The following is a 27838-nucleotide window of genomic DNA, read 5'->3' as shown; positions in this document are numbered from 1 at the left end:
TCTTACAGCGTCTCTTTACCTTCTCTGAACAAAGGGCAACCTCATATTGTCTTCAATGATAAGACTAAATAGATATATGTAAACATGTTTGGTCCTTCTAGTTATCTTCCTCCTGTAAAAAAGCATCTTTAGTTAGACTATTTAGGCTTAAAAAAGTGGTGGCGCACTAGGACCCTCCAGCTCCGTGTCAGCTGACGATGCAGCCAGTTATATGCGACGCCAGACCGTAGCCCGAAGCTTTTTTTCAGCTTGGGTTGGGAGAAAACGGGTCGACTCGCCGTGTCAGGCCCATGTCTGAAAACCCAAACAGACGTTCACATTTCAGCAGAAAGTCGACTGCACAGCACGGCAAAGCCAGAACAGGTAAAAGCCTTTTTTTTCCTATACGAAACCACTCCGCCTCGTAGGGAGCAGCATTAGTGAGGCGTTCGATGACAAGTCCTCTGTGTGAGCTTATGTTATTTCTTTATCCGCAGCAGCAAGATGGAGTGTGAGTGGAAACCAGACGAGCAAGGACTTCAACAAATTTTACAGCTGCTGAAGGAGTCTCAGTCGCCTGATACGTCCACACAGAGATCCGTCCAGCAAGTATCCTTTTTGAGCCAGATATGGATGATATAATCTGTTAGTGGTTTAATAACAAAACAGACTCAACAGGCTAACGATAGCTAATACTAGCCTGGGTGGTTACAGTTACAAGCAGGTACGCTCGTGCCTTTTTTTGTCTCGCTTGCACGCGCTACAAACGGAGCAGGTCGTGCTAACATCATTTGACATTAAAAATGCTATAAATTGTCTTGCTTGGTTAATACAATAAGCAACGGTAGCTTCTAATTGCTCCTCCTGTACACCTTTACCTTGCATATTGCTTCGGCAGAACATCATAATAAAACATATTTAAAGCCCCGGTATATCATCTGCAACTTAATCCTCAATTAAAGCTAAGCTTACCGGAAACATGCTATGTTACTAATTTAAGTAAACATTCGAATTAGAAATTCTGTGCATAATATAATGATGTAATGGTGATGGTGTTAATTGTGACAGAACACCCCCCCCAAAAAAAAAGACATCTGTCCGTGCCTTGCATGCACAGAAGTGTATGCAATGCACGAAATTGCTGGATTTTACAGCATCTGAAATCTCCTGTTCTAAAACAGGAGTTTAATGGAGTGGAATAAGAAGCCATCATTATTCAAGCATTTTCGCTGTGACACTTTACTCTATGTCACTTTTCCAAAGGGTGCCAGGGATTATCAAACAAAACCGTATTAAGGTGACCTCTTCCAGCTAGATTAAATGGCAAGCACTAAAGGGTAGGTTTAACATGTAAGTGCTTTATTAGCTTTACTCTGTAGCTCGGGCACTGCATTGTCACACAACACTGTGCTAGTGTTGTGACAATGCAGTTGAGGAGCAATCATCTGCTGCTCAGAGCTGCTGGTCCTTACGTTTTTGTCTGGTTTCATGCAGGTCCTTAATAAATTTCTTATGTAACACTTCATACGGACTGTCTCATTAACTCATAGACTAGCTGCTGGTATAGCCCTAAAGATGCCATCTGCCAGTACAGTCATGCCAAATGACACATTTATGACCCCCTTACAAGCATACATCCAGTCCACTCACACACACTGACATACGCTCTCATCATTATGCTGTTAGATTAGACCACTCCTCCTCTTTATATGGGGGGGAGGAAAAAAAATCTGTTTTTGGCTTTATTATTATTATCAAATTACAGAATGCAGTGATGTTCTTTCAGCCTTTTAACATGCTCTTCGTACATTTGTAACCCTTAACCATTTCTCCCAGAGACTCGAGCAGCTGAATCAGTATCCAGACTTTAACAACTATTTGATATTTGTTTTGACAAAGTTGAAATCGGAAGGTAAGCTGTCCGCCCTTCTCCTTCGCTCTGTCATTTTGTGTCTGTGGTGTGTTCCTAGATCATCTAATAGCACCTGGGCAGCACGGGTGAATGTCAGAGCTGTCGTTTTTATGTAACTGCTTATTGACAGGTCAGCCCGGCCGTGACTTGGGTGACCTGATGGCATCTTTGTTGCAAATGGTGTGCCACACAGAATATGGGCCACTCTAATTTTAAAGCTAAATCCTGGCACTGCTCAACTTTTGGCTTGACTGTCTGCACAGCAGATGACCCAAATGTTAAGTGGTGTTAAGACCTTTTCGGTTGCATGACGACCTTAGCTCAGATGCAATAAGCCACAAGTGTTTAAACAAAAAAAAATGACCGAATTTATTACTTTCCCATTTTAAGCAAACAGTAAAATAGTTTCTGTCCACAATGTTAGTATAAATGTCTGAACATAATTTCTGTAATACTCTGCTTGTGAAAAATGAAAGGAAAGCAATTTAATGTCTGAGTCACCAGCCTTCATTTTGATCATAGCTAGAGTGGAATTTTCACATTTCCTTCCTTGGCCTTTTCTCTCCCAAGATGAACCGACCCGATCCTTGAGCGGGCTCATACTGAAGAACAATGTGAAAGCTCACTATCAGAACTTCCCTAATGGCGTGTCTGATTTCATCAAGAGTGAGTGCCTCCAAAACATCGGAGACTCATCTCCTCTGATTCGGGCCACTGTTGGTAAGTCTCATCCTCTCTGTCTTCTGATTGTAATGTTGCCCTTAGCATCCATGCATACCTTTTTATGTTTAAATGTTTTCTGTTGTTATGTACGTTGCTTTGTTGTTCCTGTAAATAACTTCCTTATTTGTTTAAACTACATGCTGAAATATAAAACCTACAGCTCACTATATTGGGAACATAATCAGCATTCGCAGACAAAGCAGGGAAATAAATGACAATGAATATTTACACAACACCTTATTATTGGTTGTGATGGTTGTATATTATTTACACTAATTAAACCGATGAAACGGATTTGGGATAGTAGCTCATTTATTTTCTTATTTTTAGGGATATGGTTATGTTTTTAGTAGAAAATGAGTCTGCTTTTCTGTGTTGTTTATATTTCTTTATTCATCCAGTGGGCAGAAATCTATGAAAAAACCCTTAGAAATAAACAGCCCTACTCCTGCAGTTCTCCTCTCTCCATTCTTAACCCCTCCCACCAGATTAGCGTGGACACATAGACTTGCTGTCAAAAGCGTGCTATTGCTGACTTTTGACTTCAGGGACTCAAAGTTTGCTCTCTCAGGTTTTCACCGCTGCTTGGCTAATCTGGCCTAACGGACCTGTAACTGGCTCAAGATTGTGAAGCCTGAAAACAGCTTAGAGGCGGTGCAGTTATCTCTCAGACCTTGTCAGTTACAGTATGATTGAAGGCTACTGTGAATTTCTTTTTAATCCAGTGAGAGCAAAGCCCTACACTGGCTTTAAATGCCTCTAAATAGTCTTCCTTAACTCAATAGGCTACTGTATCAGCTTTTAAATGCTGGTTTGGTCTCCCAAGCATTCCCTGCTATTATTGCAGAATCTTGATATTAACATTTGCATAATTAGGGGTCATCCTGCTGTTTAAGCTAACTTGAAGCCATTTATGTGCTGCATTTCTGTTGCTTCTATTCACATGGATTATAAACAGAAGCGCTTTATAATATTAAATGTCTGTGTTTCATTATATCCTGTCCATGTTTTTGGATTTTGGTTTAATCAACTAACTCAACCCACTCTGATAACAGGCATCCTCATCACTACAATTGCCTCCAAGGGAGAGCTACAAAACTGGCCGGAGCTGTTACCCAAACTCTGCCTGCTGCTGGATTCTGAGGATTATAACACATGTGAAGTGAGGACAAACAAATCAGAAGCTTATAAATTAATTTCTTTTAGGCACTAAGCTGATGTTTGCTGGTGGTGTCACAAATGTGTTGATACGGGTGAAAGATGTGAAAACTATTTCTTAAGGGTTCTACAGATGATGTTTCCTGTAATAATCCACTAACACTGTGTTTCCACAGAAATGTATGTACTAACCCAATTACAAATGAGCAAACTATATATGAACAGGAAATCACTTAGATCATTTCAAAAGTTCTTAAAAATCTAAAGTTATCTTGTAACACACTGAACTGAAAATGCATCATACAAATACAATGTGGCTCTAAAATCTTCTGCAGTAATCAAAAATATGAGATTGATTTTAGTAAAATGTCTTCTGACAAAACTGACTTGGTTAAGATGGACCCAAATGTTGCAGCTGAGTAGCCATGATGTATTCATGTTTCAGTCACTCTGTAGCACATGAATAGTGCTCCGCAGGAAAGTGTCAAAATTCAACATTTCATTACTAAAAAAAAATCACACAGGTTCCCGAACCAGCTTAAAGAATCCAACCTGAAATGCAGTGGGCTCAGCGTTAATATGGCAGCAGCCATTACTTTGCTTGATATGGACATGACGCTAATGTCATTTTGTAATATTATCATCTGCCAACGACTCCGATTTCTTCCTCTTTAATTACCGTGCTTTCAACTCATCAGAAGTTTAACAAAAGCGTGTGTGTGACTATGAGAATGAGAGGCAGCTTTTTGCCATAGCTGTGTTGGAGATGGGTGGGGAGTGCTGAGATTAAGCGTGCACATATTTCTGACTGTATATTACAGCCCATGTGTGCTGTAATTAAGCATGTTTCCCTGTCTGGGCACACAGACAGTTGTGCGTGTACTGTTTATTTGTTTATTAATTAATTTATTGTGGAAAGAAAAGCTGGCTCAGCTATAAAGCAGCATCTGGATGGTATCCTGCTGGCCAGATGAGCTAAAGACATTTGCACAGCTGGAGCAGCCGCTGCAGACTGCAGATTATTCAGCTCTGACTCATTTATTCTCTCTCTTTTTTGATCATCGTCCAAATATGCTTTAATTTTCAAATCGCCGATAACTACATGCTGTTGGGTCATATTTCATCTTTACAGGCCACCATGATCCACTCTTTGTGTTTTAATATCTTTAATTTTTCTGAATGTTCTGCAGAATAAAACTCAAGTGCTTGTTCTTCTAAATGCTCCATTGCAGCAGCCACGAAAATGACAGTACAGTCGTTTGTTGTGGCTGTTAGATCATCTGATTTGTGTAACCATATTCAAGCTCATATAAACTCCCAGGTCATTAGTATTCTGTCAGTTGGATTTGCCCATGACATCAGAATCAATAAATTACACGGCATGTTAAAGTGTCGTGGTAAATTCAGCTGTGTCTTGGGGCAATAAAAATACATGCTGACAGGATTATTACTTGTCGATGTGATTTGAAGTAATTTAAGGAATAGGTGTGACATAAAAAAAATAAATCTCTGTGTAGCACCGCTGCCAGCCTCCTTTGTAAAGCTTGTTCAGAAGCTAAGATTTAGGTCAGGTAGTTACTGCAGACCATCTTGAAGTGTGTGTGTGCGTGTGTGTGTGTGTGTGTGTGTGTGTGTAAGAGGCTTAACACTCAAGCAACCAAATGTAGAAACTCCTTATAAGACCAGCTATGTTTTTTGAAAAGAAGCTTGAGGGTTGGAAAGCTTCTTAATGTTTCTTGTTGAAGATGGTCAAGTTGCTGCACTGTGAATAACTAGGAAGCAAACAAATAATCATTACTATATCTCTTTCCTCCAAAAGCACAACATTTGATGACCTCCCCTCTAACCTTAATGAGTTTTGACACCTCAGTATATATCAATGAAGATGTGGTTTGACAACCATTAGAATAGTTTCCAGGTTTTTCCAAGGTTAGCTGCATCAGCAGAGACCATCCCCACCACCTTCTAGTGCACACCCAGTTATTTTATGTTTATATAAGCAGGCCAAAGTTTGAAATAAAAACCTCAGTGTAGCCAGTCAGAAGAGATGCTGTCATACATATGTCAGGATGTCAGTGGGTAGTTTGAGCTCTCGTTGGCAGAGTTGAGGCCGCATTTGAGGATAACTTCAGAGAACCGTGACCCAAAGCAGCATCTAGCTGTGTGTCTGAGGTAAAATAGGATTATTTTACTATTTCAACATCATTGTATATTTAGCTTAGTGCATTTTTTTTGAGCTACGAATGCAGTTGTTTCCAAATTAAGTGCTGTGAATGGTCAGATCTGTTTATTTCCATGCAAAATATCAGAAAAATCAAGCTTGATTCAGGGGGGGAAATGAAGGTTTAAAATTTGTCCTGTGGTATTACGCAGTTGGTTTGAAGGGCTGCATGCAAAACTAGGCAAGTTCAAAAAATATTAACACACGAAATATTTGCCCGACTTGTATACATCTGGTGTGTAAAGAGTTTTAGTGTGAGATAGATGGGGGCTGTTGGGAAAATCAGCTAGTCTAGAGTCCAAGATTTAAATATTGAGCTGAAAATGAGTAAATAAGTACACTTTAAAGGGTCAGTATTTCTTCTTGTTGCTGATGTTGATGTTATTATTGTTGCTGTAGTATCTGGCACCTTCTTCATTTTAGAAGAGAGCCGTTGGTAGTCTTGATTAGCCATATAGTACTCTTTAAGAACTGAGCATCCACTGCCTCCCCAAAATAATCCACTATTTCTATCAGCATGACTTTGATATCTATTTTGGGAGTATATTTAGTGACTGCCAGTGTACAGTTTCCGATCTGTAATCTACGCTTTGAGAAACGTGTAAATGCATGTTGGCCTTGGGCCATTTGATCAATATATGTTGTGCATTTACAGTATCTGTGCAAGGTGATCCTCGTGACTCTCCCAGTGAATCATCCTCCCTCTGATTGCTCAACAGTCCCACGCTGAGACATAATGTCTGCTGACGCTGTGTATAAAGACAAGCTTCTGTATATGGTGAAACTGCAGCATGCTGTTTTTAGCTTTAAATCATCTGTTCTCAAGTAATGATGTCATAGATTGTTGTTTTTTGTTTGTTTGTTTTTTAAGCTTAGTATGCACATAACAAAATGCAGAAAAATCAAAACGCATTCATTTTGGTAACATAAGGAGCTGCTGCCCTACCAGTGAGTCCTGCCTTGTTTGTGGTTTAAGACGAGTGGTTGCTGGAAGAGCTCCTTGTGTCACCACGCTGTGCTCTTCTCTGCATGCTCTATATAAAGAAACAAGCAGGTGTGTCGGATGCCAAGTTTAATGCTGGTGGACGGCTTAATATAGGTTATGGCTGTGTTTTGATTAATGGAGGTTGACAAGTGGCTATAACGGTGTTGATGCCACTCGAAGGGGAAAACGATCACCTATGATAATGCTCTGCCACCTCAGTGCTCATTTGTAGCATTATTCACATTTCAAGGGCAGGATTCTGAAGGAGCCGTTTAGTCGACTACATGTGTATTAATATTTTTCTTCTTTGCCCTGGCTCACAGCCATCTGCGTGACTTGCATTCTCACAGTGAACGACCTTCAGTAGCAGGACTTGAAAGGAAGATTACACTTTAGATACTTGCATATCATTGAAACACTTGCAGGCCACTCCCATTCCTTTGCACTTCTCTCTTGACACACACAAATGCCTGTATTATGTTTTGACGTCACTGTGTGCAGCGCTGGGGCACAGTTGTGCGTAATATGAAATATTTGTTTGGGTTCCCACGCAGGTTCGCAACCAGCAATTGCATTATCAGTTAATCTAGTCATTATTCTTGATTAGTCGTGATGTGTGTTAACATATCATGCCATGCCAGCATTTAAACCCCAGTGATCTTGAATACATATGGATAGCAGGGGAAAAGTCTTTCTTCTAAATAGCTCATTAGTAACCCAGTCATGTTTTTTCAACATTAAGATAAATCTGACATTTTGGGGGCTGTCATGAGATTTTTATATCATGGCTTATGTATATCACATCTGTTTAGGTTTTTTTTTTGTTTGGATTTCCAATTCTTAGCTTAAACAGCAGCATGTCTTATACAATTAAAGGAACTCCCAACTGTCTTCTTTCATCTGTTTCTAGGTGTCATTAGCAGTTATCTCAATGTCATCTCCAAATTCCAAAAGGAAATTTCCACTGCTGTCTCCGATTACCTGCTGGCATCAAGATTCAGTCTGATGAAAGAAATGCCTTTTTCCCCCTTCATAAATTTCCTTTGTCCCTTCTTGTTTGTGACCTTGATTTAACCTTAGCCTCCTCGTCTTGTGTCACCCCTGCGGTTCTGAGCATATTTTTCCCCTCCTTTTTTTTTTTTTTTTTTTTTTTTTTTCTCGTGGAGATGGCTCTGTATCTGTCCTCTAAAAGGAATGCCGACATGGGAGTGGTTTCCATAGAAACACATTTCAGACAGCGTTGGTGTCAGTGCTGTGCCGTTTCTTGTATCTGCCTCTCAGGCTGCAATTTTTTTTATTTATTTATTTATTTTTGTGAGGGAGACTGAAGTCTGCAGCATATCGTGAGCATGCATACTAACCATCTGTCAAGCAGCGTGTGTGTGTGTGTGTGTGTGCTGTTTGAAGGTTATTAGAGCAGAAGTGGATGAATCCTATTGAACATCATGGATGAGAAGGTGGAATGTATTATTTAGTGCTTTCACTGTGCAAATACTAGCACTATGATCCTCCATGTCTCATATGTTACAGAGCTTGTACACAGTATGTGGATTTATAGAACCAGGGTGATTTTGTTTTGGTTTAAATATGCATGATTGTAATATGACTATAGTGTACCATAAGGGCAATTTATTTATTTCACTGTGTGGAGAATGGCCTCTTACATTGTACCTGTCATATTTGGCTCTTAAGCATGTAAAGCCTTTGGCTCTTATGAGTGCTTCCGATTGCAGACTTTATTCTTACTATGCAATGAAGCAAATTATGTTGTTATACAGTAATTGTTGCCTCAATGTTAGATGAGAATCAGGCAAATAAGACCAGTTCCAAACACGTTTTATTCCTACTGTCTACTTCAGTGTCTCAGTATTTTGGGGTTAACTTCCTGATAAATTGGCAGAAAAATTAAATCTTCCATCATGTCTCTTTCTTTCTTCATTGTTTACTTTGCTGTCTTTTCCTTGTGCCATTTTTTCCCCTTTGTTTTCAGGGAGCTTTCGGAGCTCTTCAGAAGATCTGCGAGGACTCTGCTGAGATCCTGGACAGTGACATGCTGGACCGTCCTCTGAACATCATGATCCCCAAGTTCTTGCAGTTTTTCAAACACAGCAGTCCTAAGATTAGGTATCATAATACTTCTTTTTTTCCAATTTTGCTGACTGAAGTTGACTTTAAGTTACACTGTCCTTTGAACCTTTCACTTACACATGGATGTTTTATTATTTGAAATGACCTAGTCTGTTACAGTCTTTTAGAACGTGCATGGCATTGCATTTAAATTGTCTGCGAATGCTGTTTATTATACCTGTTTAGTGACGGTGCATACTTTTCAGTTAAAACTACTTTAAGCAAATGAAGATGGTTCCTTTCCTCCTCAGTAATTTAAAATTGATGAAATACTTCTACTGGGACTTACTTGACATTCCAGCTGATATCAGCTGGTGTACCAAAACTGTGTGACTTTGTGTCTTGCCTGAACTATTCTCCATTTGTTGGATACAATAAAATGTCTAGTCTAAATCTGAATACACAGCCAGTATGTACATTTTCAGTCTGTCTTATGTTTCTTAGAGACGACACACAACAAGTGTCTGTTGCAGTGTAAAACTCCTGTAGAGAGAGAGGTTTCTCATATTTGGAGGTTAGATTGGAGGAGATGGGGCAAATGATAATACAGAGGCTACATTCACAGTGTGCAGCATGTGAGGAAAACATGTCGGTGTGACTCTAATGTGGTTGTTACTCTGTTGCAGGTCTCATGCCATCGCCTGCGTCAATCAGTTCATCATCAGCAGGACTCAGGCTCTTATGCTTCACATTGATCCTTTCATTGAGGCAAGTCAGACTCTAATGCTCCTTTATATTATCTATTATGCTTTGGGTTTGTTTTTTTTGTTTTTTTTTAAAGTGTGTCTATATGCAAAACAAATCATTGGCCCCAAAAGAAAGAAACAGAAGCTACTATAGGGTTACTTCAATAAGGCAAGCTATTCCTCTGACAGTTTGGGATTTACCTCTCCAGTTTGTGGCTTTCTGCAATCAGTTGCCGCATATGCCAAGCCTCATGCAAATTATTGCAAATTATATTATATTTAAGGCTTGGGAGAAGAGATTAATAATAAGAAAATTGAAGTCAGATATTTGGCAATAGCAAGAGGCTGAAGCACAAAAAACTGAAGAGTTAGTAGCAATTAATAATTTAAAAGTGTAATAAATGAACTAAAGCCGTCATAAATCGAACAGCTATGACTTTATGTCCGAAACATTTGTGTACTGTGCTGAAGACAACTCAACTGAAGTCAAGCTGGGGCTGAGCTGTACCTTTCTGTAATGCCAGTTTGTACCGTAAGATGGTGCAGCACCTCAATGTATGTCTTTCCTTGTTATGTCTTTTAAAGATATTGGGTATATATTTAACATTTTGATATAGTAAACAGGACATTTAGAGCAAATGGCTACAGATTATACATACAGCAAATCGCAGAACTGTGTACATTCACAAACATCTAAAACACTGGTACATTATCTGTAATGTTCTGCAGTACTGTATTGACTATTCCCCTCTCAATCATATTTATTCCTATGTTATTGCCAACAGTGGTATTAACTTTAAGCTGTCGCCCTGCCCTCTGTAGAATCTCTTTGCACTGGCAACAGATGATGAGCCAGAAGTGAGGAAGAATGTTTGTAGAGCTCTTGTTATGTTGCTTGAGGTTCGCCTCGATCGTCTCCTGCCACACATGCATAACATCATAGAGGTGAGTGTATTGTAAAGATGAAGAATGACTATATTAACTAAAAGGGAGAAGCCTAAAAGCTGATAATCGGTGCAGTATTGAAATGGGTTTTCAAGGTTTAGAGAGGCTGTATAATTCTAGATTCTCCCTGTGTTCTGCAGTGTTTTTTCAATAGCATTTGGGGAAGGCACCTCAGACAAAATACTACTATGTGAGAGAGCAGGCCAACTTTAGCCTGCACCCGAATGCACACTCCTCCACACAGCTCCCTCTACAGTTTTTGAATTATATTAAGTCAGCATTTCAGATGGTCAAATGTCAAGCTTGACAGAACAGTTTTGGATTATATACTAACATAAATGGACTATCATTTATTTGGCAATTACTATAGTCTGTTTAACCATTGAATGTGCATTGCAGCACAAGCCATGTTTACACACACACACACACACACACACACACACACACACGCACACAGTCATACAGCCCTTTTATACATATACTAAAAACACTTTACCCAACGCCCTTTTGGCATGCATACCTGAAGAGCCAGGATTGAATCACTTACATTAGTGAGTCAGATAGTGGAGAAGCCACAACCACCCCAATGTATTCATGTAAAAAGGAAATGGGGAAAAAATAACAGTGTGCTCTTCAAAATGAAACTTGCATGTTAGATACTTAAAAATCATGTAGCTTGTTGTTAAATGTAGGGTGCTTTTTTTTTTTTTTTTTCTTTCAATAAACCTCAGGAGTGTGGATAAATATGACATTTTGAAATGGAAAATGTGCATGAACCCTGAGTAAATATGACATATGACATAAACCTCTATTAATAACACAGCAGTAAGCAACTCTGTTGTACTGGAGGTCGTTTTATGTCATTCTGATGAACATGGCCGAATAAAGTAGGGCTGTGTTTTTTTTGTTTTTTTTTTTGTTTGTTTGTTTTAATTTATTTTTTTTCCCCCAATTTTGCAAACATGACTTTGCTGAATAATTATTTGTTTGCCCACTAAATCTATAAAATGATAGTTTCTCATAAAAAGTTATTGCTTACTCTTTATTAGCCCATTTGCTTTTCTCTGATGGGTTTGGTTTAAACAATAGACATGCACGGGTAGTTTTTAGTTGTGTTACTGGCTTCACTTTCTTTACTCATGTATTAAAATACAAACACTTTATGTGAATTTATCATTTTATTATTTTTATATTCATTATATCATAGTAGACAGATGTTCAAAAGCACCAAACAAACAAATTAGAAATACTTTTTCTTTCTTCTTCTTCCTTGTGAGCTATTCATTATAGAAGACAAAGTAACCAGTTACAGTTACTCACATCACTGCTTGATTTAGACTCTTGCAAATCTTTGGCCCTTATAAAACATATATGCAACGTGTACTGAACTCATGAACGTTAAAGATGAGGACAATTCACAGGCACGCACTGATGTACTATAATGTTGTGGTTCGTTTTTAGATCAGCTCATACACTTATATTATCTGTGAGGTAAAAATAATTTCCAAAAGCTGTATAGATGTTGATGATCCTGGCATTATAAGAATTTATGTAGTAAGTTTGATATAGATTGATCAATGCCTCTAAGAGGAGTTGGGGAACAGACAAACATACACCATGGTCATTATAATAAGACAAGAATGAAATGAACTATTCTCTGAACAGATAGTTGAACCTGCGTCGCAGGTTTTAGATTTGGTTGCATTCCTTCCTTTGGGATGAAATATTCAGATTTGTACGTGAAAATGTTTTTGTTTATTTGTATGTTTTGTTTTGTTTTTTAAATTCAGTACATGCTACAGAGGACTCAGGACCATGACGAGAATGTTGCCTTAGAGGCCTGTGAGTTCTGGCTGACACTGGCCGAGCAGCCGGTGTGTAAGGAAGTGCTGTGTGGCCACCTCTCCCAGTAAGAAAATACACACACACACACACACACACACACACACACACACACACACACACACACACACACACACACACACACACACACACACAGCCAGATGTAATGTACAGACTTATGCTGGTTTTGAAAGTAGCTGATTCATAGCAGCCTTGGCACCAAGTCAGCAAAGACCTTGTACTAGGGTGTTATTTTTCCTCACCTCACGGTGGCTGATTAAGAGTTGACCTCAGGTTTAACATCTGTCACCAAATTGTCACATTAAACTGTGTCCACAGCAGGGACCAAATGTGAGTAATTGCCTGTGAGTTCTGCCCTAACCTTGCCCTTTGTTCTCATCATTTTTCCCGCCGCTGCTCCAGGCTCACTCCGGTGCTTGTCAACGGGATGAAGTACTCTGAGATTGACATCATTCTGCTCAAGGTCAGTTTGTACTGCCTAATATGTTTACGTGAAGGTACAATGATAAACTGCTCCAGGAGTCAAGCTGACCATACGTTCATTTTCAGGGAGACATTGAAGAGGATGAGGCCATTCCAGACAACGAGCAAGACATCAGACCACGCTTCCATCGCTCCCGCACTGTTGCCCAACAGCATGAGGGTGATGGAATTGAGGATGAGGAGGATGAAGATGACGAACTAGATGATGATGATGATACTATCTCTGACTGGAACCTGCGTGAGTTCAGTGCATATCTAAATTGAACTGTCTAGATTGCTCTGTGATGGTTGTTTCAAAATAATTCATAGTGGCTCTTTATCCATGAACTCCACTGTAAGGAGCCCTGCATTGTCTTGTAGTCCAAACGGCTAATAGAGAAGAGGAAGGTCTAATTTTTCTTAGGTTTTATGTAACTTTACAATCAGTAGAACAAAAATGCCACATCGTGCACCTTTTTAACAGTCCCAAAAAGCAGATGGTGTACTAATTGTCCTCTGCTTGTTTGTATTATGCTTGTTACATCTGTATGATCTTTTTTTTCTGTGTATGTGTGTACTGTTAGGCAAGTGTTCAGCAGCAGCACTCGACGTGTTGGCCAACGTATTCAGGGAAGATCTGTTGATGCACATCCTGCCTCTTCTCAAAGAGCTGCTTTTCCATCCAGAGTGGGTAGTTAAAGAGTCTGGAATCCTAGTGCTGGGGGCTATAGCTGAAGGTAAGAAGGGGGAAATGAAGAGAGGGAGGTCCCTCTTTGAATATAAAATCAGAAGAAGCACCACTTTGAAACAATACTTTTATCCTTTTTCTCCAGGCTGCATGCAAGGAATGATCCCATACCTGCCTGAGCTCATCCCTCATCTCATCCAGTGTTTGTCTGACAAGAAAGCCCTGGTGCGTTCTATCACCTGTTGGACACTGAGCCGCTATGCACACTGGGTTGTCAGCCAGCCTCCGGATGTTTACCTGAAGCCTTTAATGACAGAGCTGCTCAAACGCATTTTGGATAGCAACAAGCGTGTGCAGGAGGCTGCTTGCAGGTGAGTGAGCTGATAAAACCATGTCACATTAACTTTTTTTTTTTTTTTTTTTGCATCGGTGTTTCCCACATATTCCCCTGAAGGTGCATCCAAATTTCAGAGTAGTTACTTTCACACATTGCTTTAACCCCCCCCCCCCATTTTTAATCTTTCCCTGCCAGTGCCTTTGCCACTTTGGAGGAGGAGGCTTGTACAGAGCTGGTGCCCTACCTGGCATTCATCCTGGACACACTGGTGTTTGCTTTCAGCAAGTACCAACATAAAAATCTGCTAATTCTTTATGACGCGATAGGAACACTTGCAGATTCAGTGGGCCACCATCTCAATAAACCGGTATGCAAAATAGAAGCATTTGCTGGATTTCACTTCACATTTCTATGTAAATCTAACATTAATACTGCTGTTGTCATGTACTTATTTTTGTAAAATGAGGACGACAGTAGACCGCATATCAAAAAAGCTGTATCTGTTTGAATGTAAAATAGAATACATTGGCAGCCATTGTTATCAGTGCATTCAATGTGTGATATGTATTAGGAGTACATCCAGATGTTGATGCCACCCTTGATCCAGAAATGGAACCAACTAAAAGATGAAGACAAAGATCTTTTCCCTTTGTTAGAAGTGAGTTTCTCATGCACACTTAAAGGTGCCAAAAATCTGCATGATATCCATAATTTCTGTATCTAACCCACAATTCCTGCCTTCCTCAGTGTCTGTCATCTGTAGCCACAGCACTGCAGAGTGGCTTCCTGCCCTACTGTGAGCCCGTGTACCAACGCTGTGTCAACCTCGTTCAGAAGACCCTCGCTCAGTCCATGGTGAGAATGTCTAGAATGGACAACTTAAAGACTTTCTCTGCATTTTCTATTATCTATTTATACAAAATGAAAACATTTAAACCTGCTGGAGACTCTGCGTAGTCAAGTGGAACTCGATGTAAAGCAAAACGACAACAAAGATGGTGATTTTAATTTAGTTTTTTTAAGTTAACAATCTGTTAGTATTGTTTACAATTTGCTGCACTGGCCCCAAGTGGTAAACAAGGTATTTAGTGGACTTTTAACCACTACCACAGTGGGGTGGATCCATAGATGGAAGCCATATAACTTCTTATTTAATATTTATTACTGTTAAATTAAGTCATGTTATATTTTCTAGCTTCATCAGTCCCAACCAGAACAGTATGAGGCCCCTGACAAAGACTTCATGATTGTGGCTTTGGATCTTCTTAGTGGACTGGCAGAAGGATTGGGAGGCACCATTGAGCAGCTGGTGGCTCGTAGCAATATCCTCACCCTCATGTACCAGTGCATGCAGGTAAGGCCCTGTAAAAGTATTTAACATGAAAAAAAACAAACGTAAACTGACTTGCATGTCTCACCTTGTCCTCTCTTTTTTCTGTAACTGTTCAGGACAAAATGCCAGAAGTTCGTCAGAGTTCATTTGCTCTGCTAGGGGATCTCACCAAGGCTTGTTTCCAGCATGTCAAACCATGCATCGGTACGTTCGGTGTACTTGACTCTGAAGCACCAGTGACAATAAATTCCAAGTCATTTTCTAAGATATTAATTTTCCTCCTTTCAGCTGATTTCATGCCCATACTGGGTACAAATTTAAACCCAGAGTTAATATCAGTGTGCAACAATGCAACATGGGCAATTGGAGAGATATCTATACAAATGGGTGAGTGCCTTTCTTTTAAGACGATGTACAGTGACACATTTAAAATCTGAATTAACTTAAGTTCTTATACCTACACCCTTAGGGCCTGAAATGCAGCCATACATTGCGATGGTGCTGCACCAACTGGTGGAGATCATTAACAGGCCCAATACCCCAAAGACACTACTGGAGAACACAGGTACCACTCGGTGGTAGTGCTGAGCCCGTCAGCCAGCCAGGTTGCCACACACACACACACACAAACACAGAGAGAGGGAGGTGTATACACATATACACACACTCACTCACTCAGGTCCACTTAGCCAGGATTAACTATACTTATTAGACTGCGTGTCTTTCCCTTTTAATTTCAGCCTTTCCCAAGGTATGAGCCTTACTAGTTTTGCTTGTTTCACCAAAGTATGCTGAATATTTCAGGTATTGATTTGCAGTCTGGCACAGTGGCCTGTAAGTTGAAATAAAATTAAAATGAAGCCTTGAGCAAGCCCTGGTGTGAAATTCTTAACACTCTTCAACTGAGCAAACCGTGTAAGAGCCCTGCCTTGGAATGAACTAATGTCGACTGACTTTGCTCTATGAGGTGAAGTACAATATTTTAATGAAACCAAATGCAAAGCTTACACAGAATTATAGATAGATGACTGCATAGCCTCACATAGTTACTGATCAGCTAAACAACTAATCCCAAATGACACCTAAACTGACTAAAAGTAGGGCACCTAGCTGAGATTATTTTTAGGTTGCACACTCTACTCTTGTTTGAACCAAATGCATTGGAGATTCGAATTGGATGAGTCAAGTGAACATTGCATCAAAATTATGCATGCAAGGGTGAAGTGTGACCTGCCAAAATAAAAGGAAATAAAACTAGGGACTCTATAGATGTGTTCCTGTTTGTTTGCTGTCAGTTTATTTGTTGCTTTTATTTACTGTTCTTTAAATGTGGATGCATATCTGCCAATAGATGTTAAATGTTGTTAAGAATGGCCAATGTTTGATGCAGGATACATGATAATCAATAACCACGTCTTAACAATTGGGCATCATACAACTTCTTCAATTTTTGAAGTGTCAGATCATTAACCTTTCCATTAACAGTTTCTTGCATGTTATCGATCTATAAATTGACAACGCCACAGTGAATCAAACCATAGCAAACACAGCCATGTGTAAATTCCGTTAACATGGATGTTTCCACGAGAGCCAGCATACCACTGGAACTATTTTTAAACTAGGTCACATAATACCACAGTTTAAGGTGGCTGTAAATTCTCGGCGCGCACAGCGGCACTCTTCAGTTTGCCTCTAATCAGCTGATCCTGCACTGAACTCTACTCTAATGAGCATACCATCTGCTTTCTGCATGTGTCATTGGACTGTTCATAAATGCCTGTTTGTTAATGAGAATGTTGCATAGTTTTGTGTCTTCTTAAACTTAGGTCCTCCCTCCTCTCTGCCTCATAAGAACCTGCTGTGCTGGATACTAGTCTCCCTCCATGTAGTTGGCTTGGAGTAATCTGTCATTTCTTTTCCAAAAGAAAAACAAAACAAAAAACATTTCTGTTTCTTATGAAAATTAACATTTGTGAGTTTAAGGGAGAAATCGCTAAGAGGGGGGAAAAAAAATCCCACTGAACTGCTCTTGTTTTACGCCATACAGTCACACATGCTACACCTTTTATTAGCATGTGTCTTGGCACGTACAGTTTCATCAAATTGATCAATTTAAATAGCTTTTTTTTTTTTTTTTTTTTTAAATCCATGTAATTCCTGGAAGCAGATGCCATTGTTTGCCTTTTCTATGAATGTCCTGTCAGAGTTGTCAATGTGTTCTCCCTTAAACGTGTTGTATGTCTTTTTTTAGAGTGTCATATTTTTACATTCCTCCCTTTTGACTTGAAGGGGCAGTAATAATCAACGCTAGTGAAATCTTCTGTTTATTATCATACACAGATTCTGTTGATTTCTGTCTCTGAGTTGTTTGTTTTTTCTTTATTTTTTTCTCCTCCCCCCTCCTCATTGCTCATGTCTTGGTTGGCGTTTGGTGGTGTGTAACCGTGATTGCGTTACCTTAGCAATAACAATTGGTCGTCTTGGTTACGTTTGTCCTCAAGAGGTGGCACCCATGCTACAGCAGTTTATAAGACCCTGGTGTGTATTATTCAATCTTTTATTTAATTCATCTTCTCTCTGCTTTCCTCTGATCTTCTCGTCTGTCGCCTGTTCTTCCCTTTTTCTCCCCTGTAGCTCTCCTCCTCTTCCCCTCCTCACTCTCCTTTCTCAAAAGCGTTTTGGGTTTTGTTTTTTTTTTTTTCCAGTTTTTTTTGTTTTTTTTGTTTGTTTGTTTTTTTTCCTATCAGTTTGTAATCATTGCCAACCGTGTGACTAACCCTGTCCTCTTTTAGGTCCTACTTGTGATTTGTTTTTGCCTCAGTAGCACCTTCATGTGTTTTTTATACATTAATTTGTTTAATTTCTAGTTTTTTTGTCATTGTAAACTGTCGCTAACAACCTAAAAGATGCATGGGATCAGATTTTTTTTGTCACATGCCTGCTGGTTCAACAACAGAGAAAGGATGCAGTCTTTTAATGAGAAAGAGCATTCTTAAATTCCTTTCTCATTTAGTAGTCACCCAGCTGCATGTGCCTGTCCCAAAACGACCCCAAACCTTCTTTAGTAGATCTTCGAAAACAAAACAAAAAAGTAATGTTATATTCAAGGTGCTATAGATGAGGTTTTGCTGAACACACTGCTCAAAGACATCAGTGAAGATATTAGAAGAGTTTCTGAGTTTTAAATATTTTAAAATGCTTGATTTGTTTTACTTGAATCTCTTTTGTGTGCATGCTTCATGTGTTGTTGTAAATCGGGAAACAATTTCATATTTAGATAAATGTGCAAAGTGATCAAAAAGTTCTGTGGCTTTAAAAAAACCAAACAAATCATGGCAAACTTGACCAATCACCTCTTCAGCATTGCTTCCTGGTGCACCTCTAGAAAGTTTTCAAGAGCTGCTGATCCTTTAAATCATTCAGTTTATGCTCTTTTTCTTTTCTTTTCTTTTTTCACTTGCACACGTGCAATGACTCATAGATCTCCTTGGTGAAATGAAAAAAGTAGGGAAAGTTATTTTTTAAAGAGATATATTTAAGTCATTGTCAATTTTTTTTTAAACTCTTCCTGATCAGTCTGAGTGGAGAACCAACAGGCTTACAAAGGTTTTAAGCATCATTGCAACAGTTCCCAGTGACTTATGTGTACGACAGCTGCACCGCGCTTCACTTTACCATACATTACTGTGCAAATGTCAGGAAAACATGCTAACATTGATTAAAAGTGCAGGTTTGGAGGTGTCAGCAGTGTTACTGGAAGCAGTTCAGAGGCATACAAGGAGAAAACACTGAAGTTGAACCTTGATCAGATGCAAATTGGGAGTGGTTCTTCATTTTTGTTGGTTAGTTGTTGCAGGACATTTTGATCACATTTGAAAATTGTAATTTGTCTTTAGAGTATATGAAGAAAAGGATTGATAATGAAAACACATTTGTGTCAAAGGAGGTAATTGGCTTCATTTAAAGTTGGTATTATAAACATGCATGTCAGTTTAGTAACATGTACTGAATGCATCAGAGTTTCTGTACTAGTTATTCATAGTTGCAGATTTATGCTGGTTTCTGTTGTTGCTCGAGTATTCTTTAGATAAGCGTGGTGTTAAATGTGGCCGTCCCTGTTGTCAGGTGCACCTGTCTGCGAAATATAAGGGACAACGAGGAGAAGGATTCCGCATTCAGAGGAATTTGCACTATGATTAGTGTAAATCCAGGAGGTGTAGTGCAGGTGAGATGCAGTAGAGAGATGACTGTGTGGCCACTTTGTTTTTAATGACTCTGGAAGCTGAAGCATCGCCTTATTTATTTTCTCTGGAACAGGATTTTATATTCTTCTGTGATGCAGTGGCTTCCTGGGTCAATCCAAAGGATGACCTCAGAGACATGTTCTACAAGGTAAAAGCTGAAAAACACTAACAATAAAAATCGCTGAATAAATTCTGTCAGTTTTGCCTGGTTTGAGAATTTGCACTCAGGCTTTAATCCATTTATTGCTTATCAACAGTTATTGCTGCTCCCTAGTGACCAATTTCAGGAATGGCAGCTTTTGCAGTTGACACTTTAAAATGCACAGGATTTATTTTGAAAAGCACTCCTCAGTATAAACATCTCGTGGTGTTTAATTTCAGATCCTTCATGGGTTTAAGAACCAGGTGGGAGACGACAACTGGAGACGCTTCGCAGATCAGTTTCCAATGCCACTGAAGGAACGGTTGGCAACCTTTTATGGGGTGTAACTGTTTCCACAGCACGTGCCTCATCGTTGGGGTTGGTACCACTCTGAAAATTATTTTTATTATTTAACCCAAAATGTTGTATTCTAATCAGGGTTTTCTCTATGTACAGGTCATTCACTATGGGAGACAATATCGGGAACCATCCCAGGGAGCATGTTACCCTTTACTGGGGGGAAGGATCTGCCTGCTGAGGGAAGGGGAAGGGGTGCTGACCCCCCTCCTTGACCTGGTGGATGGGGTGGGAGGGAGATGATAGCTACAGTTCTCAGTGCTCCTATGCACAGACAAAGGTGCAAAAGGGACTGGCAGGGCAACCTTATCACTGGAGGAAAATTCATCTAATCATATCTGAATCAGAAGTTGTAGTTTGTTGGGGGTTTTTTGTCTTTGTTTTGTTTTTTTTGCTTTTTCCTCTCCATTTATTCTCCAAACATCTTGTTTTCTGGACTACTGAGAAGAAATGAATGTGGAAAAAATTGAGAAATCTTTACAAAACCCTGTACTTTTTGTTAGACAAGGAGAAATGTAGGTCTTCTGCTCAGATATGCGTTTATAAGAGTAAACGAGAAGTATTATGAAGTAAAGCTGAAGGTTCTTTGAGACACATTTCCTGTAAGTACAGAGATGGTTTAAAGTTCCTACAGAAAAAGCTGTTTTGTCACAAGGGAGCACATAGTTTTTGTTTTTTAAATGAGCAGCTTTTCTGAAAATGGGTAGCATGTGTATATCATTGTGGAAAAGCTGTAGTGAAATGTGTTGACAGCTGTTGTTGAGCTTTGATAAGGTTCTTTTTTTGGGTCTTGTATTTACAGTACTCATGTTTTCTTCTACTGGAGATTTACGGCAATCAGCTGTAATGTAGCATGACGGGCTTTACACACACTGACTTAGGCAAATGTGTAAAATCTTGGCTGTGGCGTGATGTCCGAGTGAATCATTGTTTGGTCTTGTGGCGTGAATGTGACATGGACATCTATCTGCAGGCATATCAAAGCTTTAGATGCTTACTTTATCCGTTTATATTGTCTGAGCCTCGGAAAGGACAAATGAAGGAGAAGCATGCAGGATAACAAGATCCTGTTTGCTGATTATTGTGTCATTGTGTTTTGGACGTAAATATCACAATGGCACAAATACTGTCTCAGTGATTTGGTTTTTGGTTTTTTTTGCCTTTTTTCTTTTGATTTTTTTTGTGACTTTGGTTGTCAGAACCATATAAACCATCAAATCAATGTTAACTATGTTAATTTCTCAATGTACTGATGTTTTTGTTATTGGTTGTTGGAATTTTTGTGCTAAAAGCATGATCTTGAGGATGACTTTCTAATGTTTTGGGTGGTTGTCACTGTGGGGTACTTTCATCTTTTGCATGTTGGTGGCCCCTTACACCCCAACTTAAAGTGGGAAGGTTGCAGGAGCTTCAATCAAGTTTTGGTTTTATTTTTTTTTTTTTATATAGCAACCATTTATGTTCAGCATCACTGTGACTTTTGAAGACTTCACAGTAATCTTGCTGGAGTGTTCTCTTCCTCACCTTTCACCTATAGTTGGATATGTAGATTTTAAATACTGTGAAATTACATGTTGTCTTCTTGTGTTGCAGTGTTATGTTGTTTTTTTTTTTTGTTGTTGTTTGTTTGTTTTGTTTTTTTAAATCTATATGTTTAAGTTGCAGATGGCCTGAATGTATTCCATGATGGATTTTTATTTTATTTTTTTTATATTATTGTTTTGTTTAATTTTAATTTTAATTTTTTATGCCCATCCATTCTTCCTCTGCTGGCCAGAGTAATAACTGCAGTATTTAAATCCTTTGTGATGCACCTAAAATGTACTTACTTACTTACCTACTTACTTAGCAAGTGCTTAAAATGAATGATGTAGCCAAACACTTTAGAATATGACCTGACAGGTCGTTGAGCATTGCTGCTAAAATGTGTGGACCTTAATGCATTAAGCATCTTGATCCAATTGGGATATTAGAGTGTAGAAGTAGTTTAATGTGTTAGCTCAACTGCCACATTAAGAAATGTATTACTAATCTTAGATTAAACATTTTTTGAGGACATACACGGTGAATGCAGGTTATAATGCATCATGGAATACAGAGGCAAATACTCGTATGTGTCACATCATTATGTGTTTAGAAGTGATTTTTGTCTTGTCACATTCCAGCTGTTTGGCTTGCAAAAATATGAAGTAATCGCAGCTTGACGGGGTGGATGTGCACACACTTCTGTTCTTTCTTCAAAAGATAGTAGTTCTACAAAACACACAACAATCCCAATTACTACTGTGCTATAATTTTGACGTAACTGCTGCTATACATTGTACTTGTTTCACTATATGAATATGTTTTTGTGTTAACCTCAGGTTGTGTTTTTGTCGTGTGTGTGTGTGTGTGTGTGTGTGTGTGTGTGTGTGTGTGTGTGTGTGTGTGTGTGTGTGTGTGTGTGTGTGTGTGTTCTATTTGTTTTTTGTTTTTTAAATCGATTTCCTCATGTCTCCACCTTTCCACATCTCTTCAAACAAGAAAGATTGGTTTAAAAAGCCACCCCATCATCAATGGGTGTTAATTCACATTAGCATTAATACATGCAACACTGCTAGCTGAACAGTGGGATTACAGTTGGAAACCAGGAAGTAGGAACGATTCCTACTTCTACATCCTTATTGTCAAACGTGATTGTTATCAGGCTTAGGTAAATGGCGTAATCTCTGCACAATGCCTTGAATGCAAATACTTTGAGGATTTTTGCTGGGGTTTTGCAATAGAAGTACAGTACACTGTATGTAGAGATGCAGGTGAAAGCTGATTTAAAAGCAATTGCATATGTTGACAACTCTGAAAATATAGGTTTGACTTTCTATGAAGCTTTATTGAAAAATTTGTATTTTATAAAGCACCCATCAATATTAAGGAATGTCTAGTCAAGGAGCTCTAGTAGTCTACAGTTTAATTAGCCTTTAAACTTGATTAGATTATCTGCCTTCATCCTTTTGCTAATGAAAGTGAAAACATCATTCTCATAGACATGTTTTGATTTTTCTTCTTTCTTTTTTTTTTTTTATAAGCTGCTGAATTTTAAAAATAAGTAATACTTTTGGGGCCACCAAATATTTTGGATCATGCAAAGACTCTATATTGTACTGTAGTAATTTTGTAATATTTGTAAGATGATATAGTGGGTGTGACTGGTTACCATTGCTTGAATCTGTACATTGTTCCAATAAATTGTTTACATTATTGTGGGCCTTTATCATGTATTTTCTCCAAGGCTTTTTTTTTTTTGCAATGTCACTGGTACTTTATCAGGCTTTGTGAAATTTGAATTACACAAATAGCAGACTCTGTCCACTGTGCCGACTGTAAATGGGCCTTTAAATACAATATTTATTTATTTATAAAGCACTTTAAAACAGCCACAGCAGATGCAAAGTGGTTGTACACAAAAGTGAGTAAGTAGAGTGAAAGCAAACATTTACAAAAACAGCTATCGTACAATAAAAACAAGTAAGATCAATGTCTCACACTGGGTCGAAGGCCAGGCAGTATACAGGTGTTTAAGACAAGATTTAAAAATTAACAATGTAACTGTCTAACGTGGAAAGACGATTTATTCCAAAACCTAGATGCTTGTTGCCCGACAGATGATTAGTTGCAAAACCTTGAAAAGTGACATACTGCTAAATCTATCAGTTTAAATAAATGTAAAGGCTTATTTCATAGACTCGGTGTTGGAAGACCGTTTCTTATGCTTTAAATAAACCACAACCGTAACAAGAGTATTTGCTTTTGCAATATTTGTGGAACGTGTGTTGAATAAACAATCCCACTGGAAAAGGACTTTTAAACGGGTATGAATAATCTTTACCCACTAGTGCACAACAAATCGGCACATAGATTTATTAAACAGGGAGACATATCTGTAGATGCTGAATTCATAAGTAATGATAACTAAAACAAACTGATATAGCTAATAATATCTTACTATTTTTTTTTTTTTTTTTTTTTTTTTTTTTTTTTTATATACTATTATTTTCACATAGCTGCGTTATGGTTTATGTGTATTTTAGTCAATCTCGGCCTTCTATGTGGGAATTTTCGTAAAGCATTTGAAGGCAGCATTTCACCCGGCGACTGTGGTGTCTCTCTTCGCCATTGATAGCGCTGTTTCACCCACTGAACGACTACATTTCTACGGGAATAAACCATAGGGGAGAGACGCCGGGTGGAGGTGGAGTCTATAGGTGGGGAGGGAGAAGAAAGGGGAGAGGAGGAAAACGGGGAAAGGCAGATACAAGAGAAACGGGGGGAGGACGGTGGATGATATACGCTTCAAAAGTTGCATTACAACACACTGAAGAGTTGTGGCGAAGAGTAATAAAGCAAGATGATAACGCCGTACTTCCTAGAGAATTTCTGGGTAGGTAGTGCTTTTTTATTCACGGTGTTTACACCGGTGCTATTATCATGCTATGTTCCCTCCTTATCATGTTCATGCCAATCAGGAATCAAGTGTTATTCGTTTTGCAGAGAAAGTCGTCTAGCTCACAAGCTTAGTTCCCTCTGAAGTCGCAGTGTCCTGGTCAGCAACCCCGCGGCCACCGCTAATTTCCTTCGGCAAATATTTTGCTACCCCGGGGTTTGGGCCTCTGTGAACCAATCTAACTTGAAACGTCGAAGCGTCCACCCCTGTTTCCTGTCAATTGGCTCGGTCAGGATCGCTTGGAACGTATATGGTCAGTTCCCTGAATGCTATTGGACGCCTCGGCTGTCAGTCATAGCCGTTGGTCGTACGCGTCATTTTCTTCCGTGACAAAGTTTCAGTGAGATACCAGATGTTAGTAAGTTAGAATAGATTTAAAAGCCTCAATACCAACCTAAATAGCGATACTTTATTTCGTACAGCTGGTGCCGCAGAGCACTGGCTATGTTAAGCTGAGCTCAGCGCTTTCTGCGTACTGCCTAAAGGTCATTTCTCTCCCGATAATAATTTGACGTGGCTGTGTCAAAGCAGGTGGGAAAGTAGAAGTCTACCGTTACTACTTGTTGCACTACACTGAAGTCACAAAGATAGTGCCATTAGAAGTGAAACTCGAACGGTATTGGCCTTATTAGGGCTACTCCTCCATGTCAAGACGGTGTATGTATTGCACTATAACACTACGGCAAGTATTGGTTATGCGTCATAGCTAAAATGTTACAAATTCTTACAGCGACATAGTTTTGAATAAAACCCATGGGTAAATTTGTACCTAACTGTTGTAACTTCCCCCTTTCTTTTTCTGTTCTTTTTTTTTTTTAATCTGTTACTCATTTATATATAATACAACAGGACTCTCAGCTTGAAACAACCAATCAGAAACTGTTCTTGTCTTCTTTAAGGTGGACAAACACATCCTTAAGTTTTAGCCTTAGTTGAACTCTGGAGGTGATCCAGGGCTTGTAAAGGGGCTGTAATGAATATTTGTGGAAAACTACATTAAGCTAAGTGCTTGAAGTAATTACCAATAACACTGCTGTTACCCACTAACGCCTTTTTTGTTCCTAAATGAGAGTTCATCAATATCTAAATGGCAAAAGAGGAGCAATCAGAGACACTCCTGACTCTTCAATCTGCCCTTTGTGCCCTGCTGTGAGCCACAAGAGAATCCAGTGATGGTCGCGATCAGCTGTGTGTTTAACATGCAGGACACACATGAGCGCACATACTTGGCACTGGGAGGAGATGCATTTCCCTTTTGACTTGACTACAAATCATCATCATCTCTATCAGACGTATTGAGTTTTTCAGTTTGTTTGTTATATTGCTAAGCAGAGAGGCTTTCCCCATTCACATCCCATGCTCTTTCACTTTTTTTCGATGATTTCATTGGGGTTTTTTTTTCCCTTTTTTGTCATCTATACAAAATGGATCTCCTCAGCTGAATACACAAGTTCTTTAGGAATTCAGGCAGTGCTGTTTATCTGTCATAGTTGCAGCACTGGACTGGTCACCAGCTGCAACATTTCTACTCCTTGGATTTATTTGCAGGCTTTGTTTCATTTCCTTTTTCTTTCTCTGTACGAAATCTAAGCAGTTTGGTTTCTCGATGGAAGTTCTGGCGCAAAAGTGCAAGATGTGGCCTATGTGCTGAAATGCCGGAGTCATTGGATTGTTGTAGCAAAACTATGATGACCTTATGTTTAACATGGAGTCTCAACAGAGCACTAGCACTGACTAGGCAGTATAGAGACAGCCAGTATGTTGTCTTATATATTGTCCCACACTTCACACGCAGTGTCCCACTGACACGGCAAAGAGTGACGCTAATAAAGAGGTGGACAGGAGTGACACACATCCTTTTGCTGCCTAATTTTCTTCAGCTGTCTCTCAAATCAAACCAGCATGGCTCTGCCTTCAGAGGAAGGGCTTGTTGAGGTTTTGTAACTGGATTGAGTGGTGGTTCAACCCAACAGCCTTGAGAATCAGTAGCAATTTTCTAAGATTACCAGAGAGTGAAAACATTACACTAATTATGGTTTTTGTGTGAAACAAACATCCTGCCTCTTGCTGTTTGTTGTTCATTCTTCCCTTTATATTTAAATGAGTCGGTTTTAGTTGCGTTAGACCAACCCGTTTTGACGTTATCATCCCTAACAAGTTAAGTAATGGTCAAGTTTTCGTTTGTATCTACCACAAACAAAGCCCAGCCTCTGTGTGCATACCACATACTAAAGCTGTGTGTGTTGTCTGTGATGAGCTGTGATAGCTCAGTGCACCGCTCCCAGACCTCTCTGGTCACATGACTGAGGCCAGACACTCTGATGTCAAGGCGCCGTCTGCGCAGCTCATGGCTGTGTGCTCTACAGGCTGTACCGGGCCACCGTTTACAGTCTGCGTTGGAGAGACACTGTTGTTTGGCTCTGTCTAAATTCCTCAGGGACAGCGTGCAATTCTTTCCACTGCTCTCACCTGAGCACACACCGGAACAGGAGAAGAAGTCGTGTCAGCTGAGACACTTCTAATCCTGTGTATTGTTTCCCCCTTCCTAAAGCACAACATCAGTGCTGTAATAACAAGCATGGGAAACCTATGAAGTTTTTTCATAGGTTTCCCCTAGAGCTTAGGTAAACTGCTACACTGTACCACTTTCCTGCTTGCATACCAAAGATTTACACACTCGGCACCTATGTGCTATAATTCTTTTGCCCATACTCCCAATTTCACACATTCAGCACATTAGAAATTTTTAAATTGTAATTTTTTACTCAAGCACATTTATTATATGTCCTACATATATGTTGTTTAACTGAAAAAGCATTGCACACAAACATCAGTGTTTACTGAGGCAGACAAACTTACAAACAAAAATAGTCTGAAGTAATGTAAGCATTCATTTACTCCCAGGCTTAGTTTTTTTTAGCGTTCTTTTGCAGTTTGGAAGGTATAGTATAACAATATGCAGTATGATAAACAACAATAGGCAACAACCACTTGATTCCCTACATAAAGGATATTGAACCTTGCATTGTAGTGTGACTGGAGGAGAATGAATTCCTGTCCATCTCTGTGCAGCAGATGTTACATGATAAACCATAGCACTGTGGTTTGGTTTATCTTTCCTTTTTAAGGTGGTAGTTAAGATTAAAGATGTCAGTTTCTTTTTGTGTTCAGTGCTCAGTATTGAATTGCTGTAAAT

At 39.2% G+C, this 27838-nt stretch overlaps 2 protein-coding genes across 10 annotated transcripts in view; both read left to right on the top strand.

Annotated features, from left to right (window-relative positions):
* Positions 1–200: 200 nt before the first annotated feature.
* Positions 201–23399, top strand: tnpo1 (transportin 1). Of its 2 annotated transcripts, XM_084935712.1 has the most exons (25): positions 202–363; positions 477–588; positions 1816–1891; positions 2462–2611; positions 3670–3776; positions 8969–9102; positions 9732–9813; positions 10614–10736; positions 12527–12645; positions 13002–13062; positions 13149–13320; positions 13646–13798; positions 13895–14120; positions 14282–14453; positions 14658–14744; positions 14834–14941; positions 15282–15440; positions 15536–15623; positions 15708–15806; positions 15889–15984; positions 17882–17957; positions 19545–19644; positions 19737–19811; positions 20045–20183; positions 20262–23399. In XM_084935712.1, exons 2-24 carry the CDS (start codon positions 484–486, stop codon positions 20150–20152), a joined length of 2676 nt encoding a protein of 891 aa, XP_084791838.1. In that variant the 5' UTR covers positions 202–363; positions 477–483; the 3' UTR covers positions 20153–20183; positions 20262–23399. The 2 variants fall into 2 exon arrangements, 1 of the variants encoding a protein (XP_084791838.1); XR_014800797.1 differs by lacking the exons at positions 17882–17957; positions 20045–20183; positions 20262–23399 and having other exon boundaries at positions 201–363.
* Positions 23400–24371: 972 nt separating this feature from the next.
* Positions 24372–27838, top strand: part of fcho2 (FCH and mu domain containing endocytic adaptor 2) — a 48836-nt gene continuing 45369 nt past the window's right edge. For 2 of the 8 annotated variants that reach the window (XM_084935705.1, XM_084935704.1), the window contains exon 1: positions 24374–24579. In XM_084935705.1, coding sequence (XP_084791831.1) covers positions 24547–24579 — 33 coding nt within the window. In that variant the 5' untranslated portion in view covers positions 24374–24546. Of the gene's footprint in view, positions 24580–27838 lie in introns of all 8 variants that reach the window. The other 6 variants (XM_084935706.1, XM_084935707.1, XM_084935709.1 and 3 more) reach the window with 4 other exon arrangements.

The sequence above is a fragment of the Perissodus microlepis genome, chromosome 7 (assembly GCF_051167445.1).
Source record: "Perissodus microlepis isolate ML-2025 ecotype Zambia chromosome 7, ASM5116744v1, whole genome shotgun sequence".
In the NCBI taxonomy this organism is placed as follows: domain Eukaryota; kingdom Metazoa; phylum Chordata; class Actinopteri; order Cichliformes; family Cichlidae; genus Perissodus; species Perissodus microlepis.
Note: the sequence above shows the minus strand (reverse complement) of the source record. Positions and strands in the feature narration are given on the sequence as shown.

Excerpts from the sequence above, each read along its gene's own strand:
- tnpo1 (XM_084935712.1), top strand. The coding sequence starts at position 484 with ATGGAGTGTGAGTGGAAACCAGACGAGCAAGGACTTCAACAAATTTTA. Across the intron at positions 9,814-10,613 it reads ACATTGATCCTTTCATTGAG|AATCTCTTTGCACTGGCAAC; the intron begins GCAAGTCAGACT and ends TGCCCTCTGTAG. Across the intron at positions 13,063-13,148 it reads TTGACATCATTCTGCTCAAG|GGAGACATTGAAGAGGATGA; the intron begins GTCAGTTTGTAC and ends GTTCATTTTCAG.